Raw genomic sequence first — 23471 nt, forward strand, 5'->3', positions numbered from 1 at the left:
AGCAAATGACTGCTTGACTGGGACAACAAGTGAGGAAGCTGTGGCAAAGGCCAAGGAGGCTCCTGAATTAAACTCCTCAGCAGAGGATACCAGTGCTGTCGTGGCCAATCTGGTGCTATTAAAATCATGCAGGGCTTGTCCGCCTGACCTTCAAGAGAACCTTGGTAAGGAGAGGCAGAGGAGGAAAAGCATAGACGTGAAGGTTGTTACAACTGAAAGATAGAGCATCCACTTTCCAAGCTTTTGGGTGAAACATTTTTGTGCAAAATTTTGGTAGTTGGAAATTTAGAGGAGAAGCGAACAGATCTATGTCTGGAGTTCCCCAAGCCACCGTCAACTGATGAAATACCTGAGGATCCAATTTCCACTCGTGGGGATCCACAATTTGTCTGCTCAATACATCTGCTAGGGAGTTCTATGCTCCTGGCAGAAGCCGTGCTTGAAGAGTGATGTGCAATCCCAGAGCAGTCTCCCACAATATCATAGCTTGTCTGCAAAGAGGATAAGAATGGGTCCCCCCCTGCTTGTTGATGTACCACATGACTGTAGTGTTGTCTGTTTGTATCAACACCTGTCCTGGTTGAAGTAGGCCCTTGAAAGCCATCAGGGCAAACTGGACTGCTAACATCTCCTTCATGTTGATATGCAAATGCTGTAGTTTGGGAGGCCACGTGTCTTGAATCCATTTCCCATTGAAGTGTGCTCCCCAAGCCAGGTCTGAGGCATCCGTCGTTAAGATCTGACTCGCCTCTGGCGGGTCACAGAGAGTCCCTTGTTTAGGTGACATTCCTGTGCCCACCACAAGAATTCCTTCTGGATGCAAGGTATTATCGGAATGACAGTGTCCAAATCGTGGCAGTGTTGAGTCCATACACTTTTGAGATACCATTGTAGCTTCCGCATATGCAGTTTGGCATTGGGAAGTACCAGAATGCAAGATGCCATGAACCCCAAGGCTTGAAGGACTGTCCTTGCAGTCAGCCTGGACAGTACTGATAATTGCTGGAAGTATAGATGAAGAGTTCTTTGTTTGTCCGGGGTCAAAAAAGCCATCTGAGAGGCTGTATTCAGTCTCACACCCAGAAAGCACATGTCCTGAGAAGGTACTACACTGGACTTTGTTTCGTTCACAGAATACCCTAGGCACCTTAAAACTGCCATTACATACTGTAGCTGTTGAAGTAACTTGTCTTTGTCCTGAGCCAGAATCAAGCAGTCGTCCAGATAAGGATAAATTTGTATTCCCCTCAGTCTTAAGTAAGCTATTACAGGAGCCAGAACCTTTGTGAACACCCTGGGCGCAGTAGATAAGCCAAAGGGCAATGCAGAGAACTGATAATGAGAAGTGCCAGCCCGAAAACGCAGGAATCTCCTGCAGCTGGGCCTGATAGGAATGTGAAGATAGGCTTCTTTGAGATCCAGAGTTACCATCCAGTGATCTTTGCCTAGCAGAGGCAGAAGTTGCTGTAATGTTAACATCTTGAACTTTGGAATGTCTAGGTACGTATTGAGAGTGGACAAATCCAGAATTGGCCTCCAAGTGTTTCCTTTCTTTGGCACTAGGAAAAGATGAGAATAAAACCATAGGCCTTCTTCTGACGGAGGTACCACCTGGATAGCCCCCATCTGAAAAAGCAAAGAAATTTGTTCTTGAGCCTCCAGCCTTTGCTGAGGAGGTACATCTGGCATGCCTTTGAAAGGGGGAAAAGTGTGAAAATAAAACTTGTAGCCTTGATTTATTATGTCCAACACCCATTTGTCCTGGGTGACCAAATGCCAATTTTGTTTGAAAAGTGCCAACTTCCCTCCTAGAGGAGCTGCCAGAAAGGAAGGATCCGGCAGCTGGAGATGCAGGTCATTGGGTCTGTTTACGAAAAGGCTGACCCCTGCCCTCACCAGAAGATTGTGCAGGAGAACTCCAAGTCCTAGGTCTGAAAGAACCCTGGGCGTGAGCCCTGCCCCTACCACGTCTAGACCTGCCCTTAGACTGAAAATCTGAAGAAGGGTAAGACCATCCTCTTGCAGGCCAATTCCTGCTAAACTTAGGGGGCTGCACTTGCAAAAATTCCTTAACTGTCTGCATAGACTTAGCTTTGTCTTCCATCTTTTTCAAAACTTGACTCCACAGGGGAACCAAAAAGAACTTCAGATTGAAGGGGAGCATCCAAAATCCGAGCTTTAACATGCTCTGACAAATTTTGATCCTTAAGCCAGGCATGTCTACGAATAACTGAACCAGTAGCAGCTACCCTGGAAGAAGCCTGAAGGGCATCGAAGCCACACTGCAAGACATGTTTACCAACTTGATCTGAAGCATGAACCAAGTCCTGCAATTCCTTACACTCTATACCCTCAGATAAAGCATCTACCTTAGATTTTAATTGACCAAACAGAAAGTTCTGATACTTCAGCATATGGAATTGGCAATTTAAAGCCCTCATAGCCAACGTAGAAGAGGTGTACACTTTTTTACCCCACCTATCCAACGCTCTAGAATCTTTATCCAAAGGAACTGGATTCTTAACCACAGAAGCCCTGACACCCTTAGGCCCTTGAATAATAGTTTCCGGGTCAGCTCTAGGGCTCTTATACAAATATTTATGTGCCTCTGGAACTCTAATACCCGTCTGGCTTGACAGGGGCAGGGGGTAAAGAATCAGGATTAAGGGAAGCTTCAGAAAAAAACATCCTGAACAACATCTAAAACAGGGGGAATAGCCAAAGGTCTATGTTGTGGCAAAAACAAAATTCCCTAAGCCTCTTACGAGAATCTGAAAAATCCTGACCTTCCCACTTGAAATGCTCCCTCATGGAATGCAAGGTTTCAGAAAGGGAAAAATCCTCTGGAGGTGAAGCAGAAGGACAGGAATCCTCTGCATCCGAATCAGAATAGGGGGGAAAATCCTGAATATCCTCAGCTGAGGACTCAGTAATCTGAGGAATGTTCCATTCCTTCTAAATCTGTCTCCACCCTAGGCCTCTTCTCTGGAGGGGGCAAAGAACCCCTGATCAAGGTAATCAAATCCTCTGCCATTTTCAACATATGCTTTTTGGGAACAGAGCCCGAAGAACCAGGGCTGTGGCCCGTACCAGAAATACCAGGTCTAGCCTTAGCAGGGCCTTTAGTGACTGAAGTAGAAGGCCTAATAACCTTTTGTAAGGAAGGAACCACAGTAACTTCCGGAGAGGCCAACTCCTGCAAAAGTAAAGGTTCCCCCTGGGATTCAGCCGAGACTTCGGCTGGATCCACAGATTCAACCGTAGATTCCATAGAACCGGCGTCCACAACGGACGACTCCTCCGGTTTAGACCTTAAGGATTTATCTTTTCGCTTTTTTGCGGTAGTGGGCGTCGGAGGATCCGACGGCATGTTGTAGTTACACCGCTTACCGAAAACAAGCCTAGCACAGTCTAATCTGCGTTTAATGGTGCGCTTATTAAATCTAGCGCAAAAGCGACACCCGACTACGTCGTGTTCAGGCCCTAAGCAAGGAATACAGAGAGAATGATAGTCCCTATGCGGTATCTGTTTCCCAAAAGAAATACAATTATTAACTTTTTCTGACATCCGGATTAACTGAGGCAAGAAAAGACAAACATTTTCCCCAACGGGGTAATTAGCCCAACTGGTCTTCGGTCTGAAACTCGAAAACTGAAAATTTCAGAACGCTGAACGGCACTTGCAAACGCTGCTTCTGCTTCGGACCACGCGGCAAGAAAGATTGAGGATATGGCGTCGGTCATGCGCTTAAGTACTAATACGTACGGACGTCAGCTCCGGGCGCCCATGACCGACGCCAGCCTAACTCTTTGGTATTCGGGCCGACCGAGGACAGCGGACTACCCACAGGTTATGACTGCAGCAATGTGAGACGAAGAACATCAACTAGTGGCAATAATCAACTGTAAATAGTGATCAGAGAAGGCTCTAACATTAACAAAGACCAGGCTGAAGACTTGGAAGTTGAGTGGAGTGAAAGCACAGGAGTTCATGGAAATACTCAAGAATCTAGTATCTCAGGATGATGAGGAAATAAGTGGAGCTGAAGAAGAATATCAGCATCTCAAAACAGCATTTTTGAAGATGACAGAACTGATCTGTTGTTAAGCCAAGTACGGAAATAAGGTAGTGGAGGAATACAGAAGAACAGTAAGTTATCAAAAGAAAAGAGGACTGCAGGAAGAAATACAAGACAGAAAAGACGAAAGGCTAAAAAGGAATACTCATTTGCTAACAATGAGGCTGAGAGAACAGTCTAAATGGCAACTAATTTGTCAGATATTCTATTTTAGCCTCTGTAAAATGCATCAGCAGATGGCACAAAGAAGCTCTACCAGGACAAGTTATGACAGTGACATACGTAAAGGAAGGCAACTGAAAATAAACAGTCAAAATACAAAATAAAAGGCAGTACATAAAAACACCAGAGGATAGCCCAGAAAAACTAACCATTACACATTTGCAAGTCAAATGGTGGCATAAATACCCACTCAAGGGATCTCAAGCTCTTCTGCAACATAAACAGAACATGTTGGAGGGATACATATGCATTACCGAGAATTACAATTCTCTGGAACCATCTACCACTCCATACAAGGCAAAGCACTTCTCTTACTCTATTCAAATAGAAATTCGACGAATGCAAGGACAGCACATTCACCACAGTTTAGTACTTTTGTCTCTCACTGACAAGGGCAATATGTAAATGACACACCAAATCCTTGTTCTGCCTGTCTGTGGGTTATTTGTACACAAACAACAAGGGCTAAAAGCTACAATGGAAACTGTAAGGCTATGCTTCTTACGATCCTCACAGATCGACAGCCTATGAACCTATGAGAATTGGCACAGCTTTGATAAGATGACAAACAGTACTGGCCAATTACAATTTAACTGAAGTACAAGGCATTCTAAAGAAGACACAATCCATTTTCAGAAAAGTCAATAGAGGAAACTATTTCACTTGGATGGATGAAATTCAGTGTAAAATGTACACTGTCAGCAAACCACTGCCGTCATCATAGATTTTTCTTTTTGTTTTCCCCTCTACCTTCATCACTGATTATTTATCCTTATATTCTCGACTGACTAACTGGATCATGCCAGAAGGACCAAATGGAAAGGGAGTGTAAATGAGAAGTCACTGACTTGGCTGCACTTTTGAAGGATCTAGTGCAATATCATTATCCCTTAGCCTACACAATGAGTTGGGAGAGGAGTGCAGGTGGCAGCGTGCATTAGCCCTGGTGACCGGAATCAGGGTACACATATGTCAGACACATGGCATTGGACAGGAAACAGAAATTACTCAGCTTCTTCTGATAAAGAGTAATGCACTCTACATACACCCCATCACTACTGCTTCATTTTAGCTATTTGGGGCTTCAAGGATATGGCTACGCAGTAATACACGTCTTTATAATGTAGGTAAAGGTAATGGTGGTACAAAATGGCAGAACACAGGAGGAAACAAGCCAAGGAGGACATACAGGTCTGCAACAAACTGATTAAAACATAACAATAAGAAATGCATTATAGGAAATACTGGAATTCATGTAAAGGTGAAAAAAAGTCAATCTTACGTTCTTCTGGGTCGAAGCCTCTGGTCACTGTATGGAATCAAGGCAACCAACTGATCCTCCTGACCTGAAAACAAGTAAAAAAAAATTCAGTTACCAAATGTCTGTCATTTGCCACTGCATGACTCGGGGAAAAAAGACAAATATGGAGCATAACCATGTTTGGCAGGGTTAAAGCTTACCCACTCATCAATTAAACTACCTATGTTTACCATTTTTAAAGATCATCAGCAAACATTCTACCTGAGAAAATAGCCGCAGGCTTTAAAACAGACAACTGCAGACAATTAAATCAGGTAGGCAAATCTGTTCAAATGTTTAGCTAGTTTGTCTGCAAATCAGAGATCTATAAGATTCAAGTACTGTATTTCAGGGATAACCAAGGTGCTTTGTACTTCCTAGGCAACTTTTCTGAATTATAGAGTATGCAAATGGACACTATGCTAGGTCTAGACAGGATGCTGCACAGCCAACTCTCTGAAGCAGCAGTAATAATAAAGAAGTTTTGTACTTACCATAACGGTCCATCTGTGTTATCGAACTTCATTTATCCTTGACATATGTGTTCGTTTCAGATATCCGAACGGACTCGGCCTTTACTACACCTTGCAGAGGCCAAAAACTCTCGAGCTTCATCCTTACCCACAATCCCCCTGTCACATTTACCGCAGAACGAGTTTGCAGATTAGAAATAATGTGTAATTAAGGAAGCTTTAATGGAAACCGTATCTGCTATGCTTCAATCCATGTCAATCACTGAAAGTATCAATTCCACCAAAAAATTTTTAAAGACTGGGGGATGGAGGAAAAGTAGTCAAGGATAAATGAATATGGACAACAGGGACAGAACGTTACGGTAAGTACATAACTTCTTTATCTGATGTTGTTAATCTTCATTTTATCCTTGACAGATGGGACAGAGTCCCCAGCTACCTTGGGAGGACTCGCGGAAGGATATTCCTGAGCACCACTGAACCAAAGGATGCTCTTCCCCTTGACACCAAATCCAGTTTGTAATGAGTAATAAAGGTATGAGGAGAAGACCAAGTAGCCGCTCCACATATATCATCCATTGAAGCTCTAAACTGAAACACTGCTGTAGTGGCAACAGATATTGTAGAATGTGCCTTTATAGGTTTAGACAAGGCAATTTTATTTTTGTCATAAATAAAGGAAATGCAATCTTTAAGCCATCTAGCTAAGGTCACTTTGCTGACAGGTTTACCAAGACTAGCACTTGAGAAGGACACAAATAACTGATCAGACTTTCTGATGTCTAGTTCTGTAAAGATAAAAGAGCAATTGTCTGGACATCTAGCATATGCAAAAGGTATTCACCTCTGTTCGAAAAGTTTGGAAAGAATATCCGCAAATTAATAGACTGATTGATATTAGACTGACAACACTTTAGGTGGAAAGGTGGAATGTGTTCGTAAGTTAAGTATCTTTGTGAAAAAGTCTGTTTATATGATAGAGCCTGAATTTCTTCTAGCAGAGGTTACCACCACCAAAAATGTTTTCCAGGTCAAAAACTTTAAATCACAGTCTGTAGATGGTTCAAACGGGGATTTATGATTGTTTGCAACACTAGGCTTGGGTCCCAAGCATTAGTATGACATTTGAATGGGTTTTAGCAATGGTGTCTCTCTTAAAAATGCCTTACAAAGTTTATGAGAAGCCAAGAATATTCTTCCAAACCATCACAGAAATTTGAAATTGCTGCTAGCTGAATTCTGATGGTAAAAGGGTAGGCTCCTGTATTGAAAAGAGAGGCTACGTCATCTAAAATATTTTCAACAGAAGCAGAGAATGGGTCAATATCTTTTCCACATGCACAAATGGTAAATCTCTTCCATTTACTAGAGTAAAGTCTCCGGGTGGAGGGCTTATAAGAAGCTAAGAGAATTTTGAAAACTGAGGAAGAGAGGTTAAGATGCCTGGCAACAAGTGGAACTGGAGGTACCATGCTGTCAGCTTAAGGTTCAGAATGCCTGGATGAAAAAGTCCATCTGGATGCGATAGAAGGTCTGGAGCCGGGTCTAGAGTCCAAGGTAATTGAAATTAGATAAGGCCAAAAAAAGGGGAACAATATCTGTTGAGTTCAATAAGGTGCAATGAGGATTACTTTGCTCTTTAGCCAGAGTGCTTTCTGTAAGAATTTTGGAATTAGGGGCAGCGGGGGAAAGGCATATAGTAGTCTGGGGAGGGGGCAGAGTGTGTAGAAGAGCATCCCTCAATGACTTCCACGGAGAGGGACATAGGGCAAAGTAGCTGCTGCACTTGTTTAGAGGAGAGGCGAACAGGTTGCAGCAAGGCTGGCCCCATTGACACCAAGTCCGTTCCGCCACTATTGGATTGAGAGACTACTTATGAGGCTGAAGAATACCATCTGCTCAGTTTGTCTGCTATCACAGTGGAACTCCCAAAAATGCGCACTGCTATCAGAAAGTGGCTGGAAGAGATCGCCCACTACCACACTCGGAGTGCTACTTGAAAAAAGTAAAATCCGGTTCCTCCCTGTTTGTTGATGTACAAAACTGCTGCCATATTGTCCATATGGACTGCAACTGTTCCCAGAGGAAGAGCTGACTGAAAGGCTTGCAAGGCTAAAAGCACTGCTCTTCATTCCAGAACACTTGACATGCAAGCTGGCTTCTAAGGGGACCAAGTGCCTTGGACAGTCTTGCCCAGAAAATGCACCCCATCTGGGAGGCGTACATGGTCACTATGGCCTTGGGCTCCAGGAGGACGAAGGGTGGCCCAGAAGGACTTCTTTAGAATGAATCTACCAAGTTAGAGCCTTCCTGCAAAGATGGGTGATTAGAATCTCGTTTGACGTGGGTTGGTATAGCTAAGATCATTGAGATGCCAGTAGCCACTGTAGAATTCTCATATGAAATCTGGCTAGGGAACTAGAGTTACTGTCGCTGTCATCAAACCTAGAGCCTGTAAGACTAGTCAAGCATGAACTTGCTTTCTGCAAATTATTTTCTGAACCTGGGTTATAATTTTTTGAAGTACTGCTGGAGGAAGGGCTGCTACAGTTGTTGTTATATTTAGTACTGCCCCTATAAACTCTAATCTCGGAGTTGGAATCAGTTGGGATTTACCATGATTAACAGTTATTCCTAGGTATGCAAAGGTCTTGAGAATGTAATCCCTTGCCTCTATCAATCGATGTTTGGTCAGTGTGGTTATGAGCTAGATGTCCAGGTAGGGAAACACCTAGAATCCCTGCAGTCTGAAGTGAGCTGCTACTACAGCCATACATTTGGTGAACACCCTATAGGCTGTGGTAAGGCTAAAGGGCAGCACTCTGAATTGGTAATGACTTGCTCCCAGCTAGAAGCAGAGGAATCTTCTGGAGCATTTGTCCATTTTTATGTGGTAATATGCATCCTGAAGATCTAATGAACACATCCAATCATCCTTTCCTGAAAATGGAAGAATGGACTCTACAGTGACCATCCGGAATTTCGTTTGTCAAACAGATTTGCTCAATACACGGAGATCCAAAATTGGTCTTCAGTCCCGTCTTTTCTGGCACTAAAAAGAATATTGAGCAAATTCCGGATCCTCTCTGGTCTGGTGGGACTTCCTGGATAACTCTTTTCTAGCAGCTTTTGAATTTCTAGAACTGCTGGTTCTCTCTGATTGGGTGGAACATTGGGGATTTTCTTGCAAATGGGGGGAGGATTGGAAAAGGATACGGTATAACCTCTGGATATGATCCACTGCACCCAATAATCTGTTGTAATATTTTGCCAGGTGCTTTGGTGCAAGGATACATGTCCCCCCGACTGCCTCCAGAGGAAGATAATCTGTCTTTCTTTCAGGAATGCTGAAAGGGCTCATCTGGAAAAAAGTCCCTGAAGAAGCCCTGATTTTGCAGACCACTTCTGCCACATGGGCGTCCCTTTCCACTGTAGTTCCCCCCTCAGCCCCTAGGAGGACTGGTACTACGTGTGCCCTGGAAAGGCTCTTGAGATTTCCTGAACCACATTTTTCCACCACTCCTCTGATTCCTGGAAAAGGATCTTTGGGGAGTGGAAAATGTGCGCCCACTGCAGAAAGGGTCTTACCATCCTTTTCATACCTAGACAAAAGTCTCTCTACCTTCTGGGCCAAAAAGAGAAGATCCATCAAAGGGAACACTGATGAATGAAAACTTAAATGGTGTCGCAAATGCACATCCAGGCGTGTTTCCTTATGGCTACGCCTGAACCCGCCAAATGGGTAGTCCCTTCTGCTGCATACGCAATGAGTTTCATGGATGAATTTGACACAGACTCTAGGGTGGCCAAATGAGAAGCAACCTTGTCTTGTACTCCCTCAGTAACAGCTCTTGCGTGTGTCTCTTGATAATTCCTTGATCAGATCCCTCTGGTGTCTGATAAAATGTACCAGGAAATTCAAAGACCTTAAAGCGAAGATCAATGAAGCATAAACCACTTCATAATCTATCTATTGACTGGGACTCTATATTGCGATGATGGATAGAGGAACTTACGACAGCCAGTTACTTTTTAGTGGCTGCTGTCATAACCATGGCATCTACCGGTAGACCTTTAGCCCAGAATTGCTTGTCCTCGGGAGCAGACCGCATTTTGTCTGGTCTATTCAATAGTGTCTGGGACCTTTCACACCCGCTGCGAGGTCAACAGAATGAGCTTGTCAGTGGGCAGTCACCCAAGAGGTAGAAGAGCAAGTATCGAAAGCCTGTAGGTAAACAGACTCCTCCACTTAAGGATTTTGGTATTTCCAGTCACCCCTTTGTTTTAAAACTTCCAGGATGTCTCCAAAGGACACATCATCAGAGGTTACCTTGGAGACCCTTCCCCTTCATCAAAATCAGTGTCTTCTGAGACAGATTCTTATGAGGGATCCAAGTGCTTTCTCTTGCACTTTTTCTTCAGAGGAACCTCCTCAGGGGGTGGTCTGTCGGGGTATCAGAAGAGGGCAGAACATGAATCTGTGGATCCTGTGGATTCAGTACTTGCTGTCCCAGTGGAGAAACGGGTCAAATTAGAGAGATTCAGGACAAAATGTGCTCAGAGGAGGACAGAACCGAATGAGTGATCGCTGTGGACAAAGCCATCTCCATTGCCTTGAAGGCTGGCTCCCCCCCTCCCCCCGGAAGAGGGAATGGAGCCCAAAACTGAGAACGACTGCCTCAGAACTGTGGTCACTCCCCACTCCAAAGAGACAGCCCCCAAGGCCGAAGCTGGTGCTGAGCTGCACCATGCCGATGGTCCAAGGTGCAGAGATACCTAAAAGAAAATTGGAGCCGACAGAACAGATGCAGCCCCGGGATGTTTCCAGTTCTGACAGAGCTGAAGAACTCAGGGAAATAAACGGTTGCTAAGGAATAGACACCTCCTTAACCGATAAAGTCAGCGACGGAATGCTCGAGGCAGACATCTCTAAAGTCTCAGAGGATGTCAGAGGAAGAGTAATGAAAGGGCTAGAAGGTGGATTGGCTCCATTACCCAAAGTGGTCGGAGCCGAAGGAAGTCCTCTTGCCCATAGACTTGTAGTCACCAGTCTCTCCATGTCAATCTCGGTGAGACTTTTGGTGGAACAGATAGAGGCCTGAGAAGGAGGACTTTGGTCTCTGTAGAAAAACCTTTGGTAATTCGCCAGCAAAAGGATAAACAGAAGGTGAATATACCGCACTTGGCAAAACAAGGTGAACTGTCTGACAGAGGTAGTCTTAGTCAAAGATGAGGTGGCTTTAGTCAAAATTCGGCTTTCCTGTGGAGATTTTGACAATACACTAGGAGTCAAACAGTTGTCAGCATCAATGACATTTTTTACATGACTGAAGTTCTGGACTGACGTTCCATCGGATTAGAGGTATTAGATGGAGCATATGACTTATGCGTCTTTGGCGTTGGTTCCGAGGGGGATGATGGAACAGACAAGCTTCTCTTTTTTGACTTGTCTAAAGATGAATAGGAAGGGTATGAAATATCAGATTTAAAATATCAGATTTATTCTTTGCAGCAAAAATGGCTTCCCCAAAGGCTGATGGAATTAAGCTCTTCAATATTAATTTATTTTTTCTCTCGACGAGGGCTCTGTGACAAACTTTGACATATGCTGTAATCTTCTTGCAGATGAATGGGCCCCAAACAGTAGACATGAAGATGAGAACTGGAAAGGGGAAGTTTGTGGCCACACTTTTAATACTTTTTTAAACCTACTTTTTAAAACCAGTGGGCCCGTTAGGTTTGTCAGCCATAATGGAAGGGAGACAAAAAAACAAACACCAAAAACTTCTAAAGGACAGGAGAAGGAGAGGAGGAAAACCTGTGTGTGTGTGTGTGTATATATATATATATATATATATATATATATATATATATATATATATAAAAATTATATATATGGATTACTATCAAAAACACGACATTGTACAGCGCGAACCGTTATGTTACTGATTCATATGCTCAATTCATGAGTATTTAGTAGGCCCAAAGGTCGACGTGGCAACATCGACATTTTGTCGATATTAATCTTGACAGTTGCCATTGCCAACCATGCTTTGTGTCCCTGCCTTGTTTACATCCTTATGAACGGACGTACACTTGAACACTGACATTCCGAATGTCGCTCCTCCCATGTTCGAGGAGGTGTCTGTCGTTTAACTGACTTTGTCTTTTGATTGTAAACCTATATATAGATATAAATATGTAGATATATACACACACATTTTCATTTTTCTTTCTTTTTTTTAAAGGAAACTAGAAAGAGAAAGGGAGGGTCACTATCAACGATGGTAGTGACAGTTGCACCAAATTGTATGGGAGAGAAGGAATTGGCAATGATAGAAAGAATACACACAAGTGTATTAGAAGGGATAAGGGATAGCAAAAGTATATAAAAATACTACAAAATAGAACATTAAAAGGAAGAAAGACTAACAAGAGACTTTAAGCTATAAATAGTAATAGAAAATAGACTCGGCTCAAGAGCTGAGGTGAATGCGTCTGGAAAAGTGGCAAATGAGATCTGAGGTAAGTGGGACAGAGGAATTGTGGGTAAGGATGAAGCTTGAGAGTTTTGGGCATGCACAAGCTGTAGTAACGGCAGAGTTGGCTCCGATATCAGAAATGAACCCATATGTCAAGGATAAAACGAAGACTGACATCATCAGATCATATAATTAAACATTCTGTCATGGCAGTTAAAGCACTGCACTTGTACAAAGATAATAGAAAAGTACAGTTGTGTACACCTACCATAAATGTAGATGTTAGAGTGTTCTTCACTGTTGCAGTCATGACTGGTACAAAGCTGACAGCCGACACCATCTTCTCCAGTTTTTCTTGCCCCAGATGTCAGGAGTCCCAAAATGAAAAAGGTCCCAAAACCTTTGCAAATACACCTCAGAAGAATGGTGAAAAGTAAGGGGACAGGAGGGAGCAGACTGCAACAGTGAAGACACTGAACATCTACATTTATACAACTGTACTATGTTCATAGTGTTTCACTGTTGCAGTCATGACTGTAGGGTAGAATCCCAAAGCTGAAAGAAAGGGAGGTGGTCATAAAGAAAAAGGCCCTGCAAGACTGCAGAGGCAAAGCATGCCCTAGACTTAGAGTATACAGGTAGATTGTAGTGCTTGGAAAAAGTATGCACTGAACTCCAAGTTGCAGCTTCCAAAATGTCTTTGGTAGGAACTCCCCTGAGGAAGGCCGCAGCAGCTCTGGTGGAATGAGTCCGTATACTCCCGGGATGCTTTCCATGGTGTGAATAACAAAATCTGATTCCATGAGCAATCCATTTAGAAATGGTCTGTTTTGAAATGGCTTTACCTTGGGAACTTGAAGCATAACAAACAAACAATTGTTCTGATTTTCTGATGTCCTTGGTTCTGTCCAGGTAAAACAAGTGGATAGTTTGATTTAAAGCCACTTTGGAAACCATTAGTGCTCAAAGATACCCTGTCTTGATGAAAAATAATATAAGGTTTGTAACTCAGACTCTCGTGGCAGAGGTTAGGGCTAACAACATTGCTGTTTTCCAAGATAAAAACTTGATGTCAGAAGAGGCAGCAGGCTCAAAAGGAGGCAAGGCTAGTTTTCCAGAACATAGTTGAGATCCCAAGCAGGAATGGGAGGAGATCTAGGAGGTTAGCTCCTCTGAAAACTGTCTCGTGAGCTGGTGGGAAAAGATGCATGTATCTTAATGCTTCTAAAATGACTGCTTGGGTAGGAAGAAGAAATCAAAAAGGCCCTGATTTAACAAGGCCGCCAGGCTGAAGTTTCTGACATGAGGAGTGTAGAACTGATGTTGGGACAGAAACAGAAGAGGCGGAGGCGGAGAAGGAAAAAAACCAAGGTTTTCCAGACATAGGTTTTAGAGTAGGACTGCAAGACGAATTTGGAGCCAACGCCAAGATAATCATCTTGGCTTGTCCTGTTTTATCTTCAATAAGACCGTGGAAGAAGAGGAAAGAGGTGAAAGGCATACCCCGAGAGGGTCTCCTCCAACTGAATGACAGGCATCCTCCACCAAATCTTCTTAGAAAGTCCTGGTGCAAAAAACCAGGCCTCCAATCCATTGATGTTTTGGGAAGGTCTGGCCATCCGCTATTTGGCAGGCATGAAAAAATGGAATGTGTAACCTCTTAAAACCACATCCAAACCCCATTTTTCTGGGTTATTTGATAAAAAAGAGAGTTTTCCTCGAGAGGGGCTTCCAGGAAGAAATTCCCCCCACCACAGAGGGAGCATTTCATGTTTTTTCTTTTGAGATTGTGACCTGTCCTCTCCTCCCTAAGGCCAATTCCTGCTAAATCTAGGAGGCTGTACTTGTAAGAAATCTTTAACTGTTTGCATTGATTTCGCCTTATCCTCCATCTTTTTAATCACCTCTTCAGCTTTAGATCCAAACAAAACATTAGGCTGAACAGGAGCATCCAATAATTTTGCCTTTACCTGTTCAGGTAAATTTTGTTCCTTTAGCTATGCATGCCTCCTAATGACAGGTAAATTTTGTTCCTTTAGCCATGAGAAATGGAAGTAAGCTTTTGTTTTAAGACAGACAATAAAATTGCTGGTATTTAAACATAAACTTGTACACTTTTTGCCCCATCTATCTAAGGATCGAGAATCCTTTTCAGTAGGAGTAGGATTTTTGTCAGAAGCGGCCTTAGCTCCCTTAGGACCCTGGGAAATGGTTTCAGGGTCAGCAGAAGGGTTCTTGTATAAAACTGATGGGGGGAGCAGGAGGAAAGGAGTCAGGGGTTAGAGGCCCCTCGGAAGGCATCATCCACAATATCAGCAGGGGGGGTCTATGGGGAAGAAGAAGAAAAATTTCTGTGACTTGGGAGCGGTTCAGAAGAAGCCTGTGTAGAAGTCTTTGATTTTGAAGGAGTCAATGAAAAGCAAATAGAATGAAAATCCTTATGAGGTGTTGCTTCCCACTTGAAATACAATTATTGACTTTTTCCACATCGAGTGGAGCAAGAAAAAAGTTTAACGGCAAATGCGAACTGCTATCACCGCACGGCAAAAGAAAGACTGGAAGATGGCGCGGCTGTCAGCTTTGTACTCCTGCTCTGTTTCAGCTGTGTTGGTTTACTAGTTCGTGTTTAATTTACTTGAGATCATAAAATTAAACATTCTGTCACAGCAGAACCCTACAGTCATGACTGCAACAGTGAAACACGATGAACATCAACAATTCTTAATGGGTAAGAAATATAGTAAATCAAAAATAAGGGGAAGTCGCAACAGTTCAGAAAGGAAGTAGCATTAAAGGTCAAACAACAACAAAACATCTGGAAAGTGAAGAAAATGAAAACATAGGAAAAACTCACATGTACAAAAGATGATTGGAGGCATTCATAAAGGTACCGTGACATGTACACCTTTGTACATGTCAAGGTAACCTTTTCGGACACAACAGCAACCATAACATAGTGCTAAAGTCCGAAGATGTGCAGTAACATAGGGCTGACTCCATGGCCATGTTGTATACTAATGAGGATGCCTCGAGGAGAGGCATATGCCTCCTAAAAGGCATTTGCACACACAGCAATTAAAGAAATTGTTTGTCAATGTAGAACAGCATGTCCACCCCACCTCTTTGCTCTGGTCATGGTCAACTATCGAATATGACCATATTACAGAAACAGGGTGGGGGCCAATAAACACCAAGGAATACTCTACATTTAAGTGTCAAAATGGCACCAACAGCAGCACACAAATCTGGTGGCCAGAACTGCTGAGGGGCTCCTGAAGGTCGAAGTTCGCAAGTGCAAGTTTCTTCCGTAAGAGTGGGAGTTATGTTGGAAGTAGAAAAATATGCACTCAATCTGACCTCAGCTGAAACAGATAATGGAATCACTGCTGAAGAAATCAGTTCTAAAATATCCAATAGGACAAGGATCCTAAGACATACTCTAAAAGTCTTATAAAACTCCAAAGAGATTCCATATTCATTCATTCTTTCACCAAAACATGCTTTTCAGCATTACAGAAGAGTTAACAACCTATCCCTGCAAACAATGGACATGAGGCAGAGATCCATCTCGGACAACAGTCCAGACAAACACATACACACACAGGACTGGCAGATTATCCAACATGTCTTGTTGGGGTATGGGAGGAAATTAACAACCAGTAAAAGCCCAAGCAGGCAGTAGGAGGCTATGTGGACTCCACACAGAAGGCATCTCAGTCAGGAATTGACCCAGAGTGTCATGAAAAGTACAGTTGTGCAAGATCTTACCATAACGATAGACGTCCTTCCTCTTCACTGCTGCAGTATTTATTACTATAGGGATCCCTTTTTTAATTTCTTCAAGTCTTTTGGGTTTCTAATACCATGACGGGAATGAACCCCATTCCTAATTTAAAGTACGATTAAAATTCATGAAATTAGTATCGTTTCAGTCTTTGATGTCAGACAGATGTGCTCTTCGCAGCACCCGTATTGTGTCCAGTAATGACTCCTGCAATTTGTACAGAGTTTCATGTATTGGTAACATAACTAAATACGACTGTAGGTTCTTTTTTATAAGACCCCATTGCTCCTACTACTACTTTTGGAACTATCTGGGTATCTTTCTTCCATATTGCTCTCGCTTCTGCCTGCAAATCCTGATATTTTATGACTTTGTGTTGCTCTGTACGCAAGACACTGTAGTCACTGGGTGTAGCAATTCCAATGATCAATGTTACTTTTGTCTTCTTTTCATGGACCACTATATCTGGTTTTCTCACTTCTATCTTTTGATCTGTTGGCAATGGGTGATCCCATGTGATGTACAGTAGACCATTTTCTATGATGCTTTGTGGCTCGTGTTTCCAGTGTTTTTCAGCCACTTCAGTACCATAATGTTTGCACAATCCCCAGTACAAAAGTCTTGCTACATTATTATGCCTTTCAGTATACACTCCTGCCATTAGAATGTCACAACCAGCAATAAGGTGTGCAACCGTTTCCAATTCTGTTTTACAAAACCTACATTTGTCTGTTTCTCCCACATGTTCAATGGACTTTGTACACCAACGTGTATGCAAGCCCACTATCTTGGGCCAATATTAACCCTTCCATCTTATGGTTTGAATTCTTCTTAACCATTCCTGCGTTTGATCCTGATCAATGTGAGGGTCTTTCCAAGAGTTTTCTATACTTGCAACTATATTTATGCATTTTCCAAATTTCTTGCCTTCTCATCCGATCCTTTACCTTATATTCATTCATTTTTTAGCACATTCAGTTGCTGCCTGATTTTTTATCTACTTCTGGTTTGATTTCCATTCCCGCTTGATGCCGATATGCCAAGAGCGACCCGATGTCCAGCCAATATATGAAAGCCTTTAGGTTGCTCTAAGGTACATGGTACATCACACACATGCTCTTCGTGTAACGTAGGGCGTAAAGGTGACATCCAGACGTATCATCCTCAGAACTGAAAGCCCCAGTAGGAGCGCCAATCCAAGGAGTAGAGAGGTAATCAGTACATCCAAATGAGAAAAGTACCGGGGGGGGGGGGGGGATACGACAACAGTGAAGAGGACATCTACCGTTATGGTAAGATATTACATAGCTGTACTATGCTCCTTTCATTTCAATGTTACAGTATTTATTACAACAGGGAGAGTGCCAAAGCGAAGGAAGGAGGAAGGATCAGCAGAGCTATCTAGGAACCCATAAAGAATGGCCCTAGCAAAACTACCTCTAGCTCTGAAAATTCCATCCAACTTGTAGTGCTTGGTAAATGTATGCACATAAGTTCGGGTAGCTGCCTCAAGAATAGTTAGTACTCAAACCCTTGAAAAAAGCACCAGAAGCCACAGCTCTGGCAGAGTGAGCCTTAACAAAAGAAAGAAGGCTCTTACCATGAAAGGAACAAAAAGAAATGGCTTTAGAAATCCAAGAAGAAATGGTTTGCGTCGACACAGCCAAACCTAAGAACCTAGAATGAAAGGAAACAGAGAGCTGATCAGATTTATGAAAAGTCTTAAGACTTTTCAAAATAAAATCAGAGTTGTCTATGCAAATCCAACATGTGAAACACCTTCTCATTAGCAGATTGCGGAGAAGGGAAAAAAGTGGACAAATGAACAGACTGATTAAGGGATAACTCATTCTCCACTTTGGGCATAAAAGAAAGATTAGTACGAAGGGACACCCTGTCCTTATGAAGCACCAAAAAAGGAGTGCAAGCCATAAGGGCTTGAAGGTCAGCCACCTGTCGCAGAAGTAAGGGCCAACAAAAGTACAGTCTTCCAACAGCAATGTTGCAAGGAAGCTGAAGCTGCAGGCTCAAAAGGAGCCTGGGCCAGTTTCTCTAAAAACAAAATTACGATCCTAGGGGGAAGAAGCAAGCTTCCTGGGAGGCCTAATACGAAGGACCGCTTTAAGGAATTGTTTAGCTTCAAATCCAGAAGCTAAAGGAGGTGATAAAGGCAGACAAGCAGAGATAGATAAGTGGGCCTTAACAGAAGAATAAGCCAACCTAGCATTAAGCAATTCACACAGATAAGACAGAACCAAAGGAACATCCACAGAAAGTGGATCCAGGTTAAGAGAAAGACACCAAACAGAAAGACACCAAACAAAACCTCTACCATTTGGATAAGCAGGATTTCCTAGTAGTGGGTTTCCTGGCCTCCTACAGGACCTGAAGCATGTTCTTAGAAAAAAGGTGTCTCTGTGGAATCACAATCAGAATCCTATCACCCACAGTGTTAGTTGAAGAGTAGACAGGTGAGGATGGATGAGAGATCCCTTGTCCCGTGTGAGTAGGTCCACCATGTGAGGTAACTTGTGATGATTTCCCTTGGCTAAATGCAGAAGAGGGAACCAATGCTGTCTCGGCCAAAAGACAGTCACCAAAAAGTTTTTGAGAGCATCCTGTTGAATTTTGAACAGGTATTTTGAAATGAGGGGAAGGGCAGGATAGGCATAGAGAAACATCCTCTTTCAAGAAAAACAGATTGCATCCACCTTCCAAACCAGAGGACCTGGGACTCTGGCACAAAATAGAGGAAGTTGTTCAGATGGTAGGCACAAAAAGGAAGTTATGTCTTACCATAACATTCATCTGTGCTGTCGATCTTCATTTATCCTTGACTGTGGGTTTGGTTAAAAACCTCGAAACAGACTCTGCTGTTATTCCAGCTCACACCGTTCAAAAACTCTCGAGCTAAGCTCTACCCATAAAGCACCTGGCAAGATTACCTCAGACAGAGTTTGAAAGAATAGAGACAGCCAAGACATAACAGATCAGAGGCCATATTTGTAGCTCTATAATGGAAGCCAATCACTGGAGAGGTCTGACCCACCAAGAGATCTAAAAGTAGGGGGAAAGGAGGGTGGGAATGTCAAGTTTAAGTGAAGACTGACAACACAGATGGCTATGGTAAGACAACTTCTTTATCTGATGTTGTCAATCTTCATTTAATCCTTGACTATGGGACAGAGAGTCCCTAGCTACCTGAACCTTGGGAGATCTCACAGAAGGATATTCCAGAGCACCATCGAGCCAAATGATGCAAGTCTCCTAAAGACCAGATCCGTTTGTAATGCGTAATAAAAGTATGAGCAGATGCCCATGTCACTGATGCACAAATATCCTCTAAGGAAGCACTGGCATGAACAACTGCAGAAGCTGCTGTTGGTCTAGTTGAACGAGCTATTGCAGGTCCTGGTAGATGCACTGCCTTTTTGTTATAAACAAAGAAAACAGTCTCCAAGCCATTTAAGCAAGAGTAACTTTAGAAACTGGTCTCCCCAAAGTAACAGAATAAAAGGAAACAAATAGCTGATCGGATTTTCTAAATTACTTAGTTCTGTGAAGATAAAAACATAGTTGTCTGTGCACATCTAGTAAGTGCAGACAGTGCTATCCTCTATTCGAGAAGGTGGGAAAAAAGACTGGGAGGAGTATAGTCTGATTAATATTTGTCAGACAACCTTTGGTAGAAAGGAAAGATTTGTTCGCAGGGGAACCTGTCCTTACGAAAGATTAAATAGGGCGGTTTGCAGGATAAGGCCTCTATTTCAGATATCCTTATAGCAGAAGTAATAGCTATACAGAATAAAGTTTTCCAGGATAAAAACTTCAAGTCACAACTTGCAGAAAATTCGAATGGAGAATAGAGATTGAAGCAACAGATTCAAATCCGAAGATGCAGAGGGTTCTTTATATGGAGGTCTGAGCATTAAGGTTCCCTTTCAAAAAAGCTTTGCAAATATGAAAGTTAGAGATCGCAGCAAGACGCACCCGAACAGTAGAGGTGGATGCTCCTGCTTCAAAGAGTGAAGTTACAAATTCCAGAATTTTATCAATAGGCACAGAATATGGGTCAAGATTAGTGTCTGATGACCATTTAGTAAACTTTAGACATTTGTTACGATTTTCTTGTTGAAGGTTTGTGGTAGGCTAGAATGATGTGTTGAACTGGGGAGGTGAGAGAAGAATGCCTGGCCATCAGGGGAACTGGAGAAGCCACGCAGTGAGCTTGAGATGCTGAAGATTTGGATGAACCAGTCCCTCTGGGTGGGACTATAGGTCTGGAGCTGGGTCCATTATCCAAGGTTTCTGAAGTAGTTAAGGCCAAAGGAAGGGAAACTAGACCTGTCGAAGCCAGAATGGGGCAATGAGAATTATTCTGTTCTTCAACCTATTGGCTTTGTTTAGAAACTGGGATATCAGAGAATTGGGGAAAAGGCTTACAACAGACTGGGAGGCCAACTGTGAAGACAGCTTCTCTACAGCTTCTCTTTGTGACTTCCCCGGAGGGGGGATAAGGCAAAGTAACTGCTGCACTTGCTGTTCAGGGGGAACACAGAGATCCCAGTAAGGTTGCCCACAGTGTTGGAAAAGCTTGTCTGCCACCCATGGGTTGAGAGACCACTCGTGAGGCATGAAGATGATCCTGCTCAATTTGTCCGCAATCATATTGGGAGTTCTCAGAATGTGCATTGCTAGTATAAAGTGGTCAGAAGAAATTGTCCACTGCCATACTCTGAGCACTTCTCGACAAAGAGGTAAGACCTTCTTCCCCCTTGCTTGTTAAGGTACCAAATTACTGACATATTGTCTGTTTGAATTGCAATTATTCTGAAGGGAAGGGTATCTTGAAATGCCTGCAATGCTAAGAGCACCGCCCTCATCTCTAGAACATTGATAACGCAGACTGACCTCCAGTTGGGACCATGTGCCTTGAACTCTCTTTCACAGATAATGGCCTCCAGACCTCATCCGAGATGTGTCAGTGGTCACTATGGCTTGGGGTTAATGGAGAACAAATGGACGACGAAACAAGATTTCGCTGGAGTGAAGCCACCAAATCTGATCTTCCTTGCAATGGTTGGTGATCATGATCAAATCGGACATCGGATGACTTAGTAAGGACCATTAAGACGCTAGGAGCCATTGAAGAATTCTCGTGATATCTCCCTAGGGGTACTAGAGTGATAGAGGCTCTAATGAATTCCAACTGTTGAGACAGTTCTAAATGGGATTTTTTGTAGTTTGGAGTGATACCCAAGCTGGAGCAAAGGAGAAGAGTATAGCTTTGAGCCTCTACGAGTAGACACCTGGTGTGAGCGGTAAGCAGCCAGTTGTCTACATACGGAAACCAGAATCCTAGTAGCCTTAGATGAACTGCTACCACTGCCATGCATTTGAACACCCTGGGAGCTGTGGTGAGACCAAAGGGCAATACCCTGAACTGATAGTGACTGGCGCCCAGCCAGAAGCAGAAATGTTACCACTTTGTCCATCTGGTGCCCAGCCAGAAGGGCAGAAATCTTACCAATTGTTCATCTTTATATGGTAATATGCATCCGGAAGATCTATTAAGCACATCCAATCATCTTTTATCAAGAAATGAAGCACAAACTGAACCGTGACCACCCAAAATTTGGTTTGTTGAAAGTACAGTTGTATACACTTACCATAAATGTAGATGTTCGAAGGTATTCACTGTTGCAGTTATTACATTTGGGTTATCTTCCTGCAGGTAGCCCTCAGTCGGCTTGAATACCAGAGTCTTGGGATTTCTACGTTGGATGCTGTTGCTTCTTCCATGACGTCAAGTCGTCAGGGGTATAAAACATGCAGCTGACGCCATTACATCAGTTTTTCTTGCCCCAGATGTCAGGAGCCCCCAAAATAGGAAGCAATTACATGGTATGGAACACCCCCAGCAAAAAGCAAATACCAATGATATAAGATATGCCAAACAAAAAAAGATAGGTAAAAGTAAAGAGAAGTCAGGGGGCTGGAGGGAGGGTAAGCAAGACTGCAACAGTGAATATACTCGAACATCTACATTTACGGTAAGTGTACACAACTATACTATATTCTTCATATTTCACTGTTGCAGTCATCACATTTGGGTTGATTCCCAAAGTTGAGGATGGGTGGAGGTAGTTAAGAAGCATTAGGGGTGGCAAGCAGGCCTTGTAAGACAGCTCTGGATTTAGAAAAGATAGGCAAGTGGTAATGCTCAGTGAAAGTGTGTACAGAGCTCCAGGTTGCAGCTTCCAGGATGTCCCTAGTAGAGACTCCCCTGAGAAATGCTATAGAGGTTGATGTAGCTCTAGTGGAATGCGTGTTCTGATCCCCTGTGGGGTAGGTTTCCCATGGTGTTTGTAGCAGAAATGGATGCAGTGTGTTATCCATTTAGAAATGGTTTGCTTTGAAATGGCCTTGCCCTCTGCCCCTGCAGCAAAGCTGACTAGCAGCTGGTCAGATTTCCTGAAAGGCTTAGCCCTGTCCAGATAAAACCTAAGCTGCCTGTGCACGTCCAGGGAGTGCAGGATCCTTTCCCCTTTAATCTGAGGATTAGGGAAAAAAGTTGGCAAATGAATGGATTGGTTTAAAGCCACACTAGATACCACCTTGGGCATAAATGATGGGTTAGTCCCGAGGAAAACCCTGTCCGCATGAAAGACAATGAAGGGTTCCATGGCCATAAGGGCCTGCAATTCAGACACTCTTCTTACTAAAGTGATGGCTAGAAGTAAAGCCGTTTTCTATGAGAGGAATTTTAACTCTGCTGTAGCAGCAGATTTAAAGGGCAGAAGCGTGCACTTTTCCAATACAAAGTTAAGGTTCCAGGCTGGAGTGGGAGCTCTCTTGGGGGGGGGGGGGTCCTTAAAATTTTGGCTCCTCTCAGGAACTGTTTCACCAGAGGATGAGAGAAGAGGGGTGTCCAAGTATTATAATGAGCTGAGATGGCAGAGGCATGAATCTTAACTGAAGAGAAGGATAGGTCTTTGTGGAGCATTTCTGTTAAGTAATCTAGTATATGAGGTAGGCTGGGCACAGTTTTGTAATTCCCTGAGACTGGCTCCAGGAGCAATATCTTTTCCACTTATCTGAATAAGATTTTCTAGTACTAGGCCTCCTTGC

At 43.1% G+C, this 23471-nt stretch overlaps 1 protein-coding gene across 2 annotated transcripts in view; it reads right to left on the minus strand.

The window, feature by feature from the left end:
- TMEM106A (transmembrane protein 106A) overlaps positions 1-23471 on the minus strand; it is a 759441-nt gene that overhangs the window by 476423 nt on the left and 259547 nt on the right. For both annotated transcript variants that reach the window (XM_044055169.1, XM_044055170.1), the window contains exon 3: positions 5584-5647. In XM_044055169.1, coding sequence (XP_043911104.1) covers positions 5584-5647 — 64 coding nt within the window. The remainder of the gene's footprint in view (positions 1-5583; positions 5648-23471) is intronic.

Source organism: Protopterus annectens, chromosome 13.part0, assembly GCF_019279795.1.
Source record: "Protopterus annectens isolate FY-2018-M chromosome 13.part0, PAN1.0, whole genome shotgun sequence".
Classification (NCBI taxonomy): domain Eukaryota; kingdom Metazoa; phylum Chordata; order Ceratodontiformes; family Protopteridae; genus Protopterus; species Protopterus annectens.